General features: G+C 44.9%; 1 protein-coding gene across 2 annotated transcripts in view; it reads right to left on the reverse strand.

Moving 5' to 3' along the window:
- The window catches only part of HUS1 (HUS1 checkpoint clamp component), a 31,394-nt gene extending 14,586 nt beyond the window's left edge, over positions 1 to 16,808 (reverse strand). Inside the window, exons 1-6 of one of the 2 annotated variants that reach the window (XM_079931338.1) lie at positions 16,498 to 16,808; positions 15,755 to 15,882; positions 15,478 to 15,654; positions 6,862 to 6,969; positions 5,544 to 5,618; positions 1,232 to 1,331 (exon numbers count right to left, since the gene is read on the reverse strand). In XM_079931338.1, the coding sequence (XP_079787464.1) occupies positions 1,232 to 1,331; positions 5,544 to 5,618; positions 6,862 to 6,969; positions 15,478 to 15,654; positions 15,755 to 15,882; positions 16,498 to 16,549 (640 nt within the window). In that variant the 5' untranslated portion in view covers positions 16,550 to 16,808. The remainder of the gene's footprint in view (positions 1 to 1,231; positions 1,332 to 5,543; positions 5,619 to 6,861; positions 6,970 to 15,477; positions 15,655 to 15,754; positions 15,883 to 16,497) is intronic. The other variant, XM_079931337.1, reaches the window with a different exon arrangement.
- Between the last annotated feature and the right edge of the window lie 1,125 nt (positions 16,809 to 17,933).

Raw genomic sequence — 17,933 nt, forward strand, 5'->3', positions numbered from 1 at the left:
ATGCAGCTAAATAACAAAAAAGCAAACAACCCAATCCAAAAATGGGCAGAAGAACTAAATAGACATTTCTCCAAAGAAGATATTCAGATTGCCAACAAACACATGAAAGGATGCTCAACATCATTAATCATTAGAGAAATGTAAATCAAAACTACAATGAGATATCATCTCACACCGGTCAGAATAGCCATCATCAAAAAATATGGAAACAATAAATGCTGGAGAGGGTGTGGAGAAAAGGGAACACTCTTGCACTGCTGGTGGGAATGTGAATTGGTACAGCCACTATGGAGAACAGTATGGAAGTTCCTTAAAAAACTACAAATAGAACTATCATATGACCCAGCAATCCCACTACTGGGCATATACCCTGAGAAAACCATAATTCAAAAAGTGTAATGTACCAAAATGTTCATTGCAGCTCTATTTACAATAGCCAGGAGATGGAAACAACCTAAGTGTCCATCATCGGATGAATAAAAGAAGATGTGGCACATATACACAATGGAATACTACTCAGCCATAAAAAGAAATGAAACTGAGTTATTTGTAGTGAGGTGGATGGACGTAGAGTCTGTCATACAGAGTGAAGTAATAAGTCAGAAAGAGAAAAAGAAATACTGTATGCTAACACATATATATGGAATCTAAGAAAAAAAAAAGGTCATGAAGAACCTAGGGGTAAGATGGGAAAAAAGACACAGACCTACTAGAGAATGGACTTGAGGATATGGGGAGGGGGAAGGGTAAGCTGTGACAAAGTGAGAGAGTGGCATGGACATATATACACTACCAAATGTAAAATGGATAGCTAGTGGGAAGCAGCCGCATAGCACAGGGAGATCAGCTCGGTGCTTTGTGACCACCTGGAGGGGTGGGATAGGGAGGGTGGGAGGGAGGGAGACGCAAGAGGGAAGAGATATGGGAACATATGTATATGTATAACTGATTCACTTTGTTATAAAGCAGAAACTAACACACCATTGTAAAGCAATTATACTCCAATAAAGATGTAAAAAAAAAAATGAAAGAAAGAAAGAAAAACTTCTTACTTTTTAATACACACACAAGTAGGAGAAAATGAGTGTCATATACATGTCTAACTCCACCCCATGTGAGAAACTACAATCTTTGGGAGAAGGCACAGGATGTGAAGAGCTGGAAGGGCTCTTGGAGACTGAGCCCAAGCCCAGGTTTTATGGATGAGGAAATAACCCAGCAGGAAACTTACCTAATGGAGGATTTCCAAGATCTTTAAAATGAGTTGTAACACATACTAGTTCAGTTTCTATTTTCAAGTTCAATTCTCCATTTAGGTTTGCTTCAATAATCTGCAAATTGAGTATTTTACAGTGTTAAGAAAAGGAAAAAGGAAATTAAAAAGTGAACATCAGCTTCCAACAAACCAGGTGACAAGGTAGCCCCCCCAGACGCAGGGCACTCCTGACAGCACCAAGCCCCACATGGCATCAGCAAGAAGACAAGGTCTGAGAGCCAGGGACTCAGAAATCCCCGGAGAGCAGCCCCTCCACGTGCAGAGCGCCGTGGGAAAACCTGAGAACAGGTGAGGCTGGGGGTCCCTGCTAGCAGCTCTGACAACACAGACACTGTGTGACTCCTGCAAAACAGAGGGAGGAGAACCGGAAGAGAACGTGAAGTTAGAAGCTCACCACCTGCCTTATTTATTTATTTTTTTTGCGGTACGTGGGCCTCTCACTGTTGTGGCCTCTCCCGTTGCGGGGCACAGGCTCCGGACACACAGGCTCAGCAGCCATGGCTCATGGGCCCAGCCGCTCCGTGGCATGTGGGATCTTCCCGGACCGGGGCACGAACTCGCATCCCCTGCGTCGGCAGGCGGACTCTCAACCACTGCGCCACCAGGGAAGCCCCAGGGAAGCCCCACCTGCCTTATCTTTATAAATGGACCAAACCATCTATTACAACTGCCAATTCCACATAATCAGAAAGCCTTCAGAATATCAGGAGAACATAACCATCTACCTGAAAAATAAACTCAGACATTGGGAAGTGAGATTTCCAAATTCAGAAAGGCCCGAAGATGCCGTCAGGTGTCCAGGACTCCAACAAGCTGCGGGGCCCCGTGGCCGCTGGGCTTTCCGTACTCAGAGGACAGCTGGGCTTGGTGACCAATTGCCGTGGCCCCTACCGGCCACACCTCCCCCCGCCCCAACAGTGCCTGGAACTTCTCCCAAGATCAGAGGGGCCCTTTCCTTTCAAGCTCTGCCCTCCACCAACCAACAGGGTCTCTAAACGGGACAGAATCTAGAAATTAAGTTCAGAGAAAGATACAGGTACCACGACATGATACAGGTACCAAGATTTGGGCAATCTGCCCAGGGCACGCTGCACTTCGCCTTTTACCATCGGTATCTGGCCATCTCTAAAGCCTGGCAGGTCTTCGGAAAGCCCGTGCAGCAGCATGCAAGCCAGCATTTTGCTCAACCAACAATGCAAGAGGCCACCGAGCCGCCACAGGTGATGGTGGTCGTCTGGCCGAGGAGCCATTCCAGAGGCGCGGCAAGAGGGGCAGAGGCCATGGGTGAGCGGAGCACGGCCTGCTCCGCAGGGCTCAGCTGCAGCTAAATCTCAGACAGATTTACTTCGGAGTGTCACCTAGCAGACCTTATTCTTGTTCCTTAAAATTAGTGAACTCTGAATAGTTTCCATCCTAGTAACAAAATCAAAAAATGTTTTTAACTTGAGTGAGCTCTCATTTCTAAGGCTTTGACATTACACAGAAAACAGCCTCTACATTTCCTTGCTGCATCATCTAGTAAACGTACCTCTGAACGAGAAGAATTCATTATTCTTTCACTACCCAGAAACACACGGTGATGTTTCTAAGCCCGCTCTCTTATCTGGACACAATACTTGACTGAAATATGTAAAACAATCCTTGTGCTTACCGGGACTCTAAAGCTAACACAGGCCCGTCTGCTTTGAGTAAGCACACACTCAGTATCTACCTGTAAATTCTCCCCGCTTTTGAAAAACAGGTTTTATATAAATACAGATTTATTCAAGAAGGCAGCTTGCAAGGTTCTAGATTCACTCCAGACTTCAAACACTCTCGCAACTTTCTTCACATCCCCACCGCCTGAGTGATCAAACAGTAGCTCCACACCTCTGACCACACCCGGTGCCTGGTGTGGGGCAGTGTTCAAACAGAACTTGCCAAGGGAGTTCACGAGCAACACTCTGAACACTGGTCGCCGTGTTTATTTTGTGAGCGATGGCCAGAGTATTAGCCACGTCAACATACTTTGCTTCTTAGGGACTTGGACAAAGTCTTACCTCTTTCGGAGATTCCCCAAATGATAATTACCCACCATTTACGGAAGAGTGGCTAAACGCACTGGGAACCTAACATAAATGATCTCGATTCACAAAAAGTCACAGAGCCACTGTGACAGTTAGGCTGCCATTCTCGTGCTGGATAACACCCAGCACCGGGGCGCACCGCTCAGCAGGGGGCCCAGGGTGGCTGCAAGGACTCGGCTCCTCTGAGGCTGAGACAACATATAAGGTGTAAGCAACAGAGCACTGCTCCAACCACCAAGCACCGCCGACCCACGTGTCTACCACAGCAACAGCATCCCTGCGCGCCCGTCAGAAACTCAGCCTGACCCCACCGCAGACCTCCTGAACCAGAACTGGCATTTGGTTGGAGGGGAGCCCAATGCCTTAAAACCTGGCGGAGACTTCTGTCAGTCCATGCCTGTTTTTTCTGTTCCTACCTGAGTCGTACACGCAACCCACCCCCACTGGCCACGTCTCTCATTAAAGGAAGTAAGGTAAGGATGGCATCTCATCAAGGGCCGCTGGGGCATCTGACGGGACAGGGGTATTTTTAATGTGTTAAGTCCTAGTCATTTTCCTTAGGTCTCTTGCCTGTAATCTTCAGACACAGAATTCTGGTTACTCAAGTAGATCTCGTTATGCATTTGGCTACTCCAACTTTCCATATGCTTGATAACTTTCCCCTTAGTATTTCACAGTGCAGGAACCACTTCCACAAAATTCTGGCTTTTAAACACTCCAGGGAAGAGAAAAACACCTTTGATGATTTTATCTAAGCGACTTTGCTGACTCATTTCCCTTGGACCAAAAGAACAAACAATCGGATCCTTGACTTACTCGCCCTGCCTTTTCTCTCCTGGGCCTCTCGAACCTCTCTGGAGGTCCCCAGGGTATCCTCAGAGGAAGCTCCCAGCCTGACAACTGGATCAACATCAAGGCAGGCAGAGCAGAACACCCATGTCTGCCCAGGACACACTGCTTCATCTGAAGCCATCCTAAATTAAAGTGAAATCTATAAAGATGAAGTTATGGAAGAAAATTACTCTCAAGCGAGCACACCTGCGGTGATAAAACAGCCCATCAACGTTTTCTAGGCTTCAGGAAACTTTTGTAATTCCAAAGATCTCTTGAAACTAAGTTTCATTCCAGGTCCATGTGCAAACACCTATTACCCACGTGCTGACTGGCAACCCCACAGTGGGTGGCTGTCACGCAGAGACGGTTAAGACAATTTCCCTTTTCAGGAAGCTGCCACTTTAGGAGGGGTTCCCAGGTGCTAGCAGGTAACTTATGTAGTGCTGAACAGAGCAGCTCGGCAGAGGAGGGGCTTACAGCCAGTGTGGTGGGAGAAGGTCTGGGAATTCTGATGAGCAGTGAGAAGGGCTAAGTGCTTTCCAGGGGACAACGGGAGAGAAGCAGCCAAGTGTGAACGGCAGAGACGGGGCCTGGGAAGAACCGGTGATGTGGGGATGGACAAGAGTCTAGAGGAGTTCTGCAGGGAGGGGGCAGCCATGTGGCAGGTAACTGGCCTGCAGACACCGAAGAGCAAAGGTTTCACCAGGTGGACCAGGGTTTCTATAATGAAACATCCAGGGACACAATCGAATGAGTTTTGGGGGTGAGTGCAGAACTCAGGAGAACCCTGGGAGGGAAGGAGAATGACCCACACGATCCCCCAACACTGTCACTGTCACATATAGCGTTTCATGACATTGGCAGAAAACCTTCACAGAAGAAAACAGGGAAGTAAACATGACCCTCGAGCTGACCTAAGAGCTGCCTACAGGAAGAGGGGTGTGTCCTGGGGGATCTCCGTCCTGGGCTCACAGAGACATCTGGCAAGTAGAGAGGCCAGCATCAGTGATCATAAGAAAATATGTACATTATCAGATAAAACATGTAATATGCTGTCCAGAGCATATGGAAAGAAAGCCAAAACTGTTGAATATATCCTTAACATACTATTAATATAGATATGAGGGACTAGGGCAAATGCGAGTGAGGAAAGTTGAGAAGACCTGAGCAGGTTGCTACAGGCACCTGTAAAACTGCAGGCTCTCAACAACCAGCCAGGCCCCCAGAACCAGGGGGTGAGGGACGCCCCACGCGGACACCACATGGTAAATGGCAGGGCACCAAGACTCCATCAGACGAGCCTCCTCCCAGGACACGCAGCCAAAACCACACACTTGGGAGCTCTTTTCCAAGAAGTTAGGACTTACAAGGTGATTGCTGATGTTTTTCATCTTCTCCACAATGCTCTTCATAGTCTTCAAGACTGGTAAATAAATACTAACCTATAAAGCAAATGAGAAAAATCAGGAGTATTAACACATTGACATAACATAGTCAAGTACTGACAGGTGCTCATTACCTGTTCACAATGTGTGTACGCTTAAAAGCTCTGGAATCTTGTTTTTAAATTGCCTGAATACAGGTCCTTTTTAAAATATAAAAAGAAAAACAAGTTTACAACTTCACTCACTCATGCCTGCCTCTGGTGACATCAGTGACCATGTCCCTGCAGGCATTCCCTGCTTCCAAGACTGCAGCCCTGCAGCCAAGATGCCCTCTGCACGTGCCCCAGGGGACTAAGGCTCAGCACCGGGGGAGGCCGTCCTCCAGGGGTTCACACCCAGGCTCAAGGTCTGCCTCCTACCCTGTGCAGAAACACTGGGGGCCAGTCTCTGCAGCAGTGCCCAGACTGGGTTGCAGCAGTACTTGGTACGATGCTGGCTTTTTCCCAGCAAAGACGTCTTCTAGCAAAAGCCAAGTAAATATTCCATTCACTGTATTTTCACGGTCTCTTCTTCAATACATCGTGAGCAAGAGTTTGACCCTTGGGCATCATCTTTACTTCCAGTGGCTCTGGGACTCCTGTCAGGAGAACTAAAGCAGGCTCTCCCACACACCCTGGGCATCACTCCTTACGAGACAAAGGAAAAAACCACGTTCTGTGAAACCCAAGCTGGCGCCTAGGACCGCTACTCCCGATAAATGCGATGGTCCTCCAAAATACTACCTTAGTTTTACTTAAGCATTATTGGGCAAGACTTTCTCTCTCCTAACTGTAAAGAATGGGGCATTCCTATTATGTAAAACGCTACTTTAGGATGTTTTATGTGAACAACTAAAGACAAATACTGCAATTTTTTTTTTTTTTCTGGGAGTGTCCTTTAAAAATGACTATCTCTTGGGCTTCCCTGGTGGCGCAGTGGTTGAGAATCCGCCTGCCGATGCAGGGGACACGGGTTCGTGCCCCGGTCCGGGAAGATCCCACATGCCGCGGAGCGGCTGGGCCCATGAGCCATGGCCGCTGAGCCTGCGCATCCGGAGCCTGTGCTCCACAACGGGAGAGGCCGCAACAGTGAGAGGCCCGCGTACCGCAAAAAAAAAAAAAAAAAAAAAAAAAAGACTATCTCTTTTCAGGCACTATACATCTTTCAAATAAAACCTACGGCAAGACTTTATCTAAAGTCAGAGAATTCAAATCACACCATTTAATACGTGGTGAGTGACAGGACGCCAGGCATCACTCACGTCAGCGTCCGGGACCGTCGGTTCTTGTAAGTCCTTCCACAGTTTTCGAGGAATAACCTTTACAGGGATGTCATGTGTCACAACACGACTACTGCTTGACACGGATAACTGCCAACAGAAAAATTAAAAATTATTTGTATCATCCCGTCAACACTTAAAAAAAAGAACTGAAAGACTAAAAAAGTTGATACCAAATCTAAGTGGAATGTTCTCAATTCAACAAATATTTATGGTGTGCGTATCCAGCTTGGGGTCCTGTTAGGAGCTGGGAAGTGTGGTGAACAAGAATAAGATAAGGTTCCCTCTGTTCCAGAGGTACAGGTGGGTAAGGAAGGAAACACAAACTATACAAGCTGGGTGCACTACATATAATCACTACAGATTTGAAGAAAGCAAAACAGCAACCAGGCGGTCTTAGAGTGGGAAGTCAGGAAAAGCTTCTCCGAGAGGTGACGTTTCAGATAGGACCAGAACAAGGATGAGCTGTCAGTCATGGGAAAATAGAGACGAGGGGGACAGTGTTCTCCCAGGCAGGGAGAAGAGCAGTGTAAAGTCGTGAAGCACAAGTGACTTGCTATGCAGAAGGGACCAAGAGACTGTTCTGTGTGCACAGGACACTCGTGTGCTGCTGGAAGGATAAAACTCGACCTGTCTATGTGCATGGGCTCCTCTGAGACTCCACAGCCCAACATATTCTGCACTTTAAGAAAGAAAAGCATGATATGTTACTCTCTTACTTTTCCCTAAGTAACTTTAGAACCACACCACACTTATATTGTGAGGTGAAATACAGATTAGCTCTGAGAACTGCGTGACTGCAAAGAGCTGAGAAAAAGGAAGAAAGGTTGAGGAAGAGAGTGATCAAGACAGTGGAGGAGCAGCATGCGGGCTCGCCACCTCCCACAGATGCATCAGAACTACATCCACATGCAGAACGGTGCTCACAGGACACCTACTGAAACCTGGCAGAAGACCTCAGGCTTCAGAAAGGGCGAGAAAACCTCCACGCAACTGGGTAGGACAAAAGAGAAAAGAACAAAACAGAGAGGGGAATTGGGATGGGGCCTGCACCCCAGGGAGGGAGCTGTGAAAGAGGAAAGGTGCCCACACCCTGGATGTCCCCTCACAGGCAGGGAGATCAGCCTGGACAGAGGGGGAGCTGTAGAACCTTGGAAGAGAATCCAGCAACCAGTTTACAGAAGGCAGAATGGAGAGAGACCTGCACACACGGGAGATGCCACCGCCCTGCACTGCCCAGCCTGAGACACGTGTCTGCCGGGGTGGGTGGGGGCTGGGTGCTGAAGCGCAGGCTTCGGAGCTCAGACCCAGGGAGAGGACTGGGGTGGGCTGCCTGAAGGGGCTGGAGTGTGGTGTGGCCATGACCAAGGGCGTACCTGGGCCCACCAGAGAGGCAACGTGCCACTGTTGGAGGACGTGTGAAGGGAGGGGCGGGGCCGCCACAGGAGCTTCCTTCCACGTGCACACGCACTTTCAGGCAACACAACACCACCTATATGAGTCCCTGGGGCGGGCGTGAGCCACCGCTGCCGCTGAGAGTGTCAGGAGTGGGCGCCAGCTGCCACTGCCATCGCAGGCTCCAGGAGCACGTGCAAACTGCTGCAGGCTCTGGGAAGACACATGAGCTTCTGTTGTGGGCTCTGGGTGGGCAGGTGCCAGCCGCCACCACCGCTGAGAACTCCAGGAGGGGGCACCAGCTGCCCTCACTGCTGCGGCTCCGGGAACATGCAAAAGCCGCCGCATCTGCACACTCCCCATCAAGGGGGTAGTGGCCAACACGTGCTGAGGAGCGGCAAAAGGCATCCATACTAAAGGCAGCCCTCACACCAAAAATATTAAACCTACACAAGCTACACAGGGACACTCCCGCATATAAATAGCCTTCTAAGACCACAGTTGGTAACTGTTTCTCCTAAGCTCAGAGAAAGAGAAATACAAATAAAATGAAGAAGCTGAGGAACCACTCCCAGTTAAAAGACCAAGAGAGAATTCCCCAAAGGAACAAACAATGAAACAGACTTCTTCAGTCTAACAGAGAAAAAGTTCAAAAAGGTGGTGATGATAATAGTGAAGGTATTAAGAAAGGCTTTTGACAGAAGTGCAGACAGAGTACTGTAAAAAAGAACTAGAGACAACAAGGAGGAGCCAAGAAAAATTACAAAATTAATTTGCCGAGATGAAAGCTGAGCTCAAGGCAACGAATAACAGAATGAATAACATAGAAGAATGAACAAGTGAGCTGGAAGACAGAATAATGGAAATCACTCAATTACAACAGACAGAAAGCCAAAAGAAAAAAAAAATGAAAGCAAGATAAGAGATCTATGGGATAATATAAAGCATGCCAATCAATGCATAATACAGATTCCAGAAGGAGAAGAAAGAAAAGTGGATCAAAAATGTTTTGAAGAAATTATGGCTGAAAGCTTCCCAAACCTAAAGAAGGAATCATATATCCAGGTACAGGAAGTACAGAGGGTCCCAAGTAAGGTGAACCCAAACAGATGTGCACCAAGACACAATTAAAATGGCAAAAGTTGGGCTTCCCTGGTGGCACAGTGGTTGAGAGTCCACCTGCCGATGCAAGGGACACGAGTTCGTGCCCCGGTCTGGGAGGATCCCACATGCCGCATAGCGGCTGGGCCCGTGAGCCATGGCCGCTGAGCCTGCGCATCTGGAGCCTGTGCTCTGCAACGGGAGAGGCCACAACTGAGAGGCCCGCGTACTGCAAAAAAAAAAAAAAAAAACTGGCAAAAGTTAAAGAGAGGATTCTAAAGACAGAAAGAGAAAAACAAGGAGTTAATTACAAGGGAACCCCCGTAAGGCTATCAGCTGATTTCACTATGGAAATGTTGCAGGCCAGAAGGGAGTGGCAAAATATATTCAAAGTCTTGAAAGGGAAAAAAATCTGCAACCTAGAATATTCTACCCAGCAAGATTATCATTTAGAATAGGAGGAGAAAATATTTCTCAGACAAGCAAAATCTAAAAGAATACAGTGATACTAAACCTAGCCTAAAAGAAATATTGAAAGGTCTTCTCTAAATAGAAAAGAAGCAACAAGCTATAGGAAAGAGGGAATAACAAATGGAAAGTAAATCACTTAAGCCAACATACAAATTAAAAAGAAAAAAAAATTTTTAAATCTATCTGTGAAAGCGATGATAACCACAACAAACTAAAAGAATAAACATGAAGATGTAAAGACATCAAATTCATAAAACGTAGGGGAGGAGAATTAGAAAATGTAGATTTTTTTTAAATGTGTTTGAGCCTACAATGACTATCAGTCTAAAGCAAGTAGATATAGAAAGGGGTTAACATACTTGAAAAACAGGGTAACCACAAACCAACAACATACGATAGATTCACAAAAACCAAAAAGAACAGAACACAAGCATAAAATAAAAGGAATCAAACCACAAAAAGAAAAACAAGAAGAGAAATAAAGGAACAAAGAAGAAACATAAAATCAATTGGAAAACAAGGTTTAAAATGGCAGTAAATACATATTTATCAATAATTTCCTCAAATGTCAATGGACTAAATGCTCCAATCAAAAGACAGAGTGGCGGACTGGATAAAAAAGAGCCTGCAATATGTTGCCTACAAGAGACCCACTTCAGGGACTTCCCTGGCAGTCCAGTGGTTAAGGCTCTGTGCTGCCACTACAGGGCACAGGTTCGATCCCTGGTTAGGAACTAAAATCCTGCACACAGCACGGCATGGTGTGGCCAAAAAAAAACACTAGAGACCCACTTCAGGGCAAAAGAAACACAAAGATTGAAAGTGAGGGAATGGAAAAAGATACTTCATGGAAACGGAATTGACAAGAAAGTAGCAGTTGCACCACTCGTATCAGACCAAACAGACTTTAAAACAAAGGCCATAAAGAAGGATAAATAAGGACAGTATATAATGATAAAAGGATCAATACAAGAGGAGGACTTTATACTCGTCAACATATATGCAACTAATATCAGAGCACCCAAATACATAAAACAAATACTAACAAACATAAAGGAAGAAACTGATAGGAATACAATAATAGTAGGAGACTTTAACACCTGACTTGCATCAGTGGACAGCTCTTTGAGACAGAAAATCAATAAGGCAACAGAGATCCTAAATGATACAACAGAACAGCTACACTTAATTGTTGTTTTGGGGACATTACATTAAAAATAAAAGAAAACACATTCTTTTCAAGTGCACATGGAACATTCTTTAGGACTGACAACATACTAGGGCACAAAACAAACCTCAACAAATTTAAGAGTACAGACATTATTTCAAGCATCTTTTCTGACCACAATGGCATGAAAATAGAAATCAACCACAGCAAAAGAAATGAGAAAAAAACAATTACATGGAGACTAAACAACATGCTACTACGAGACCAATGGGTCAAGAAGGAAATCAAGAATGAAATTTAAAAGTACCTTGTGACAAATGACAATGAAAACGCAACCATACAAAATCTAAGGATGCAGCAAAAGCAGTTCTTGGAAGTTCATAGCAATACAGGCCTTCCTCAAAAAAACAAGAGAAATCTCAAATAAACAACCTAACCTACTGCCTAGAAGAATCAAAAAAAGACCACCACCTAAAGTCAGCAGAAGGAAGGAAATAATAAAGATCACAGGGGAAATAAATAAAATAGAGAGTAAAAAAATAGAAAAAATCAATAAAGCCAAGAGCTGGTTCTTTGAAAGGGTAAACAAAATTGACAAACGTCTGGCCAGGATCACCAAGAAGAAAAGAGAGAGAAACCAAACAAAATAAGAAATGAAAAAGGAGAACTATCAACTGATACTGCAGAAAAAAACATAAGAGACTGCTATGAACAATTATATTTGAACAAATTGGACAACCTAGAGGAAATGGACAAGTTTCGGGAAACATACAGCCCACCAAAAGTCAAATCAAGAAGAAATCGATAATTTGAACAGACTGATCACTAGAAGTGAAATAAAATCTGTAATAAAAAAAAAAATTCCCTACAAACAAAAGTCAAGGACCAGATGGCTTCACAGGCAAATTCTACAAAACATACAAAGAAGAACTTTTACAGATCCTTCTCAAACTCTTCCAAAAGACTGAAGAGGAGGGAACACTCCCAAAGACATTATATTAAGCCACCATTGACCCAATACCAAAACCAGACAAAGATACCAGCAAAAATGAAAATTACAGGCCAATATCTTTGATGAACACAGATGCAAAAATTCTCAACAAAATATTAGCAAACCGAATCCAATAACATGTAAAAAAATCAGACACCATGACCGAGTGGGATTCATCCCAAGTTAACAAGAATGGTTCAACATACGCAAACTGATGTTATACACCACATCAACAAAAGAAAAGACTGGGACTTCCCTGGCGGTCCAGTGGTTAAGACTACATGCTTCCACTGTAGGGGCATGGGTTTGATCCTGGTCAGGGAACTAAGTACCGCATGCCACACAGCACAGCCAAAAAATAAAAAAAATTTAAAAATTTAAAAAATTTAAAAAAGAACAAAAGAAAAGACAAAAACCACATGATCATCTCAATGGATGCAGAAAAAGCATCTGACAAAATTCAACATCCATTCATAATAAAAACTCTTACCAAAGTGGGTATAGAGGGAACATACCTCAACATAACAAAAGCTATTTATGACACACCCATAGCCAATATAGTAACAATGAAAAGCTGAAAGCCTATCCACTAAAATATGGATAAATACAAGGATGCCCACTCTCACCACTTCTATTCAACATATTACTGGAAGTGTTAGCCACAGCAATCAAACAAGAAAAAGAAATAAAAGGCATCCAAATTGGAAGGGAAAAGGCAAAACTGTCATTATATGTAGATGACATGATGCTACACATAGAAAATCCTAAAGACTTGACACAAAAACTACTAGAACTGATAAATGAATTCAGCAAGGTAGCAGGATACAAGATTAACATACAGAAATCTGTTGCATTTCTTTACACTAACAATGAAATATCAGAAAGAGAAAGTAAAAAAGCAAAAAAAAAAAAAAAAAACTTTTAAAATTGCATCAAAGAAAAATACAATAAAATACTTAGGAATAAACCTTACCAAGGAGGTGAAAGACTTACATGCTGAGAACTATGAAACATTAATAAAGGTAATTAAAGATGATTCAAAGAAATGGAAAGATATCTCATGCTCTTGGATTGGAAGAATTAATATTGTTAAAATGGCCATACTAAGCAAAGCAATCTACAGATTTAATGCAATCCCTATCAAATTACCCATGACATTTTTCACAGAACTAGAATAAATAACCCTAAAATTCATATGGAACCATAAAAGACCCAGAATTCCCAAAGCAATCCTGAGGAAGAAGAATGAAACAGGAGGCATAACCCTCCCAGACTTCAGACAATACTACAAAGCTACAGTAATCAAAACAGCATGGTACTGACACAAAAAAACAGCCATATGGATCAATGGAATAGAACAGAGAGCCCAAAAATAAACCCACACACCTAGAGTCAATTAATCTTTGCAACAAAGGAGGCAAGAATATACCATGGGAAAAAGACAGCTCCTTCAGCAAGTGGTGCTGGGAAACTTGGACAGCTGCATGTAAATCAATGAAGTTAGAACACACCCTCACAGCATACACAAAAATAAACTCAAAATGGCTTAAAGACTTAGAAGTAAGACATTGACACCATAAAACTCCTAGGAAAGAGCATATGCAAAACATTCTCCGACATAAATCATAGCAACATTTTCTTAGGTCAGTCTCCCAAGGCAATAGAAATAGAAACAAAAACAAACAAATGGGATCTAATCAAACTTACAAGCTTTTGCACAGCAAAGGAAACCATAAATAAAACCAAAAGACAACCCACAGAATAGGATAAAATATATGCAAATGATGTGACCGACAAGGGATTAATTTTCAAAATATACTACAATGAGCTACCACCTCACACTAGTCAGAACGGCCATAATTTAAAAATCTACAAATAACAAATGCTGGAGAGGGTAGGGAGAAAAGGGAACCCTCCTCTACTGTTGGTGGGAATGTAAGTTTTGGTGCAGCCACTATGGAGAACAGTATGGAGGTTCCTCACAATACTAAAAATAGAATTACCATATGACCCAGCAATCCCACTGCCGAAAATATATCCAGACAAAACTATAATCCAAAAAGATGCATGCACCTATATGTTCATAGCAGCACTATTTACAATAGCCAGGACATGGAAACAACCTAAATGTCCATCGACAGATGAATGGATAAAGAACACGTGGTATATATAAACATACAATGTTATAATACTCGGCCATAAAAAAAGAATGAAATAATGCCATTGCAGCAGCATGGATGGACCTAGAGATTATCATACTAAGTGACTGAAGTCAGAAAGAGGAAGACAAATACCATATGGTATCACTTATATGTGGAATCTAAAACATAACACAAATGAACCTACCTTCAAAACAGAAACAGACTCACAGACATAGAGAACAGGCTTGTGGTTGCCAAGGGGGAGAGTGGGTGGGGTAGGGATGGACTGGGAGTTTGGGGTTAGCAGATGTCAACTATTACATACAGAATGCATAAACAACAAGGTCCTACTGTATAGCACAGGGAACCATATTCAATACCCTGAGATAAACCATAGTGGAAAAGAATATTAAAAAAAAAGAATGCATACATATGTATAACTGAGTCACTTTGCTGTACAGCAGAAATTAACACAACATTGTAAATCAACTATACTTCAATTAAAAAAAAAAGTTGAGAAATCCTCTTCCATAAAGAGCATTAAACTGAATACAACACTCACCCGAAAAATAAAGTCCACAAATCACAAGGAGGAGAGGTGCCAGGATGAGGGAAGGCCAGGGAGGAGGCAGCACTGGCGCTAAAGGAAGTTAAGGCTTCAAAGAGTAAGAGGAGAGACTCCAAGGAGAAGACCCAGCATCCCCAAAGCCTGGGAGTTGGGAAAGAACGGGACACACCTGGGGAACCACTCAGAGGGCAGGTGTTTGCAATTTGGCTCTACAATGGGTTGGGCCACATGTCAAGGGCTTCGGACAGTAAGTTGGAAAAGTGAACTTCATTCTGTGAGCAGTGACAGCCTGTGGGGTAGATGTGTCCTGAAGAGAGCTGCGCGTTGGATTCATCTGGTAGTAGCGTGGAAGAAAGATGTATTCCTCGAGAACCAGAGGTCATTTTAAAGGTGTCAGCAACAGAGGCGTGGGATAGGGGAGGGACACACAAATGCTTCAAAAGTGAAAATGGAGAGAAACCATGGTTTCTAGACTAGGTGACAAAACCAGTAAAAGAAATGGAGATGCTGGGATTACGCAGATAGAGAAGAAAGACGCAGAAGTGTTATTTCATAGGAAAAGGAGTATCCTCGTTGAATATTATGGGATCATAATGCTATTTAAACATGAGGAGGACATGACTCCAAGGGAAAACAAATACTGACGTGCAGATCTTTCATTTTAATAAAACCAATTAGCTTTCCACATACTGTTAGAAAGCCTAGGCTTATAACTACTTTTGAATCCTCTGGGAAGTTTCAGGAACGCTCCCGTCGTACTCACCAGCTCTATAGAAACTGTGAGGCAGGGAAAGTGTTTATTAGTCAGCTTGATCTTCAAGACTCGGGCATTCTGGGCAGTTTTCAAGGCTCGAGATAAATTTTCCGATGTTAGCTCTAAATAAATCGCATTGTTTTCTGCGGAGACACCTTCCATTTGAAATTCGCTGAAGAAGTTCTCCTAAGGGAAGAAAAAGGGGGGACATCTGTGCTCTTTCCGGCGGCATTCGTGGCGGGCGAGGGTGGGGGCGGTTTGCAGGCCTCAGAGAGCCTCCGCTCACCTGCTCCAGTTCACACCACATGCTCACCCCTCCATTGGCCACCTTGTCAGAGAGGATGAAATTCAACTTATCCGGGCTGATACGCAGAGTGCAGGTTTTGGCAAGCTTGGCTATCATGTTACTAACTCCTACAGCGAAGGATTCGAGTAAGGAATTACTAAGAAGCACGCCAAGTATCCCAGACGCTAACTTAGCTCGCAGAACTCCTAGTTCGGCCCGACGAGCTTGCCGGTGGGAAAATCACGTTTACGCTGGTACCCACCGGGAAGCCTTTAATGCCGCTGAGGTCACGCCAGCCTCCCACCAACCCTGCGCCGTTCACATCACCAGCCATCAGGGCTGGAATAAGGAAACCGAGATATTCGGAAGTGAACTGGCGCCTACCGGCCGCCTTCAGCCCTCCCACGTCCACTCGGGGCCGCCGGGTGCTGCAGGGATCGGGGCAGGGCCAGGCGCCGCAGGGGGCGGGGGAACCAACGGGGCCGGGCTGTGAAGGGCGGTCTGCGCCAGATAAAGGTGTCTGTGCCGCCAGCGGCCGGGTTAAGAAAAGACACGAGATAGGACTCAATCTGCAGGGACAACCCTCGGCACCTGCGCCCGCCCCATCCTCCAGCGGCCCGCCAGCCCAGCGCGCCCCCATCCTCCTCGCGGGGCCCCGGCCGCTTGCACTGCCCCTTCCGGGCCTCCCGCCCTCCCCTCTGCCCTCCTCCCCGCCGCCCTGGGCCGACGCGGCCCCCACTCACGCGTGAAGTTGTTCAGACAGGCCGCATCCACGAGCTTAGCCCGAAACTTCATGGCGGGACGCAGCCCGTGCGGGGCGCCCGTAGGCGGCCGACTCCAGGGACCCCAGCCTTACGCTGCCCGCCAGAAACGCCACCGCTGGCCTGGGTTCCGCCTGGCTCAGCCTGACGCCAGCCGCTGAGGGGAGGAGGGCTTTCGGGTCGCGCCCCTGGGTGACGCGACCTCTGCCGGAAGTGACGCGTCCTCCGCCCGCAGGTACCGGAAGTGGTTCTGACGATTTGAAGTTTGACCTCCGTGATCCCTATTTCCAATTCTTTTTTACAACATGAGAAATAAAATCAATCCCTTGTTTATAAAGTATTGAGTAGAGTTACCGCTTAAATACACACCTCTCTGGGGTAGGGGGGTTTTAGAACCTCCCTCGGCTCAGACGTTCGCACTAGTACCCCAGCGGTGCGGGACCACGTTGGATGATGCTGTGAAATTGTTTCAAATTTAAACTTTTAAACTGTGCAAAACGCAGGATGTTTAAAGAACACTGATGTTAAGTGGTAATTTTGTAGTCTTATCTCAAGATGAACTTCACTAGAGCCTGTTAAAAAAAATCGCACAGCAGAGGGGCTTTCCTGGTGGCGCAGTGGTTAAGAATCCGCCTGCCAATGCAGGGGCCATGGGTTCGAGCCCTAGTCCGGGAAGATCCCACATGCCATAGGGCAACTAAGCCTGTGCATCACAATTACTGAGCCTGCGCTCTAGAGCCTGCGAGCCACAACTACTGAGCCCACGCACCTGGAGCCCATTGCGCTGCAACTACTGAGCCCGCGTGCCACAACTACTGAGCCCACGCACCTGGAGCCCATTGCGCTGCAACTACTGAGCCCGCGTGCCACAACTACTGAAGCCCCCACGCCTAGAGCTGGTGCTCTGCAACAAGAGAAGCCACCACAGTGAGAAGCCCCCATGCAGCAAGAAAGACCCAACACAGCCACAAATTAATTAATTAATTTTAAAAAATCTCACAGCACAAATGATATAAATAATGTGGTAGAATTTTGAAAAACAAAATGAGAAATAGAACAATTGTCTCCAACTTGGTTTTTCAGAGACAAGATTGTCCCTGTTAAGAATGTTTTATTTTTAATGTGCTTTGCAAATAGAAACCTACAACCTTGTTTTTATCTTGGTGTATAGAATCAAGATATGATAAACAGTAATAACAGATCCTTTTAAAAGTGCAAAATACGAAAATTATAAGCAGTTCTGCCTATTTTAAGACTATAGCACAAGGTAGACTCCAATCTACATTGTTACAAGTGTTTGCCAAGCCAAACGTGATTAATGTCACATTTAAATTTTTTAGTAACAAAACATGCTTTTTAGTACTTCACAAGTTAATTTTAAAATAGATAAATCATTAAATGAGGTGGTTGCTATGGAG

Source organism: Stenella coeruleoalba (genome assembly GCF_951394435.1).
Source record: "Stenella coeruleoalba genome assembly, chromosome: 9".
Classification (NCBI taxonomy): domain Eukaryota; kingdom Metazoa; phylum Chordata; class Mammalia; order Artiodactyla; family Delphinidae; genus Stenella; species Stenella coeruleoalba.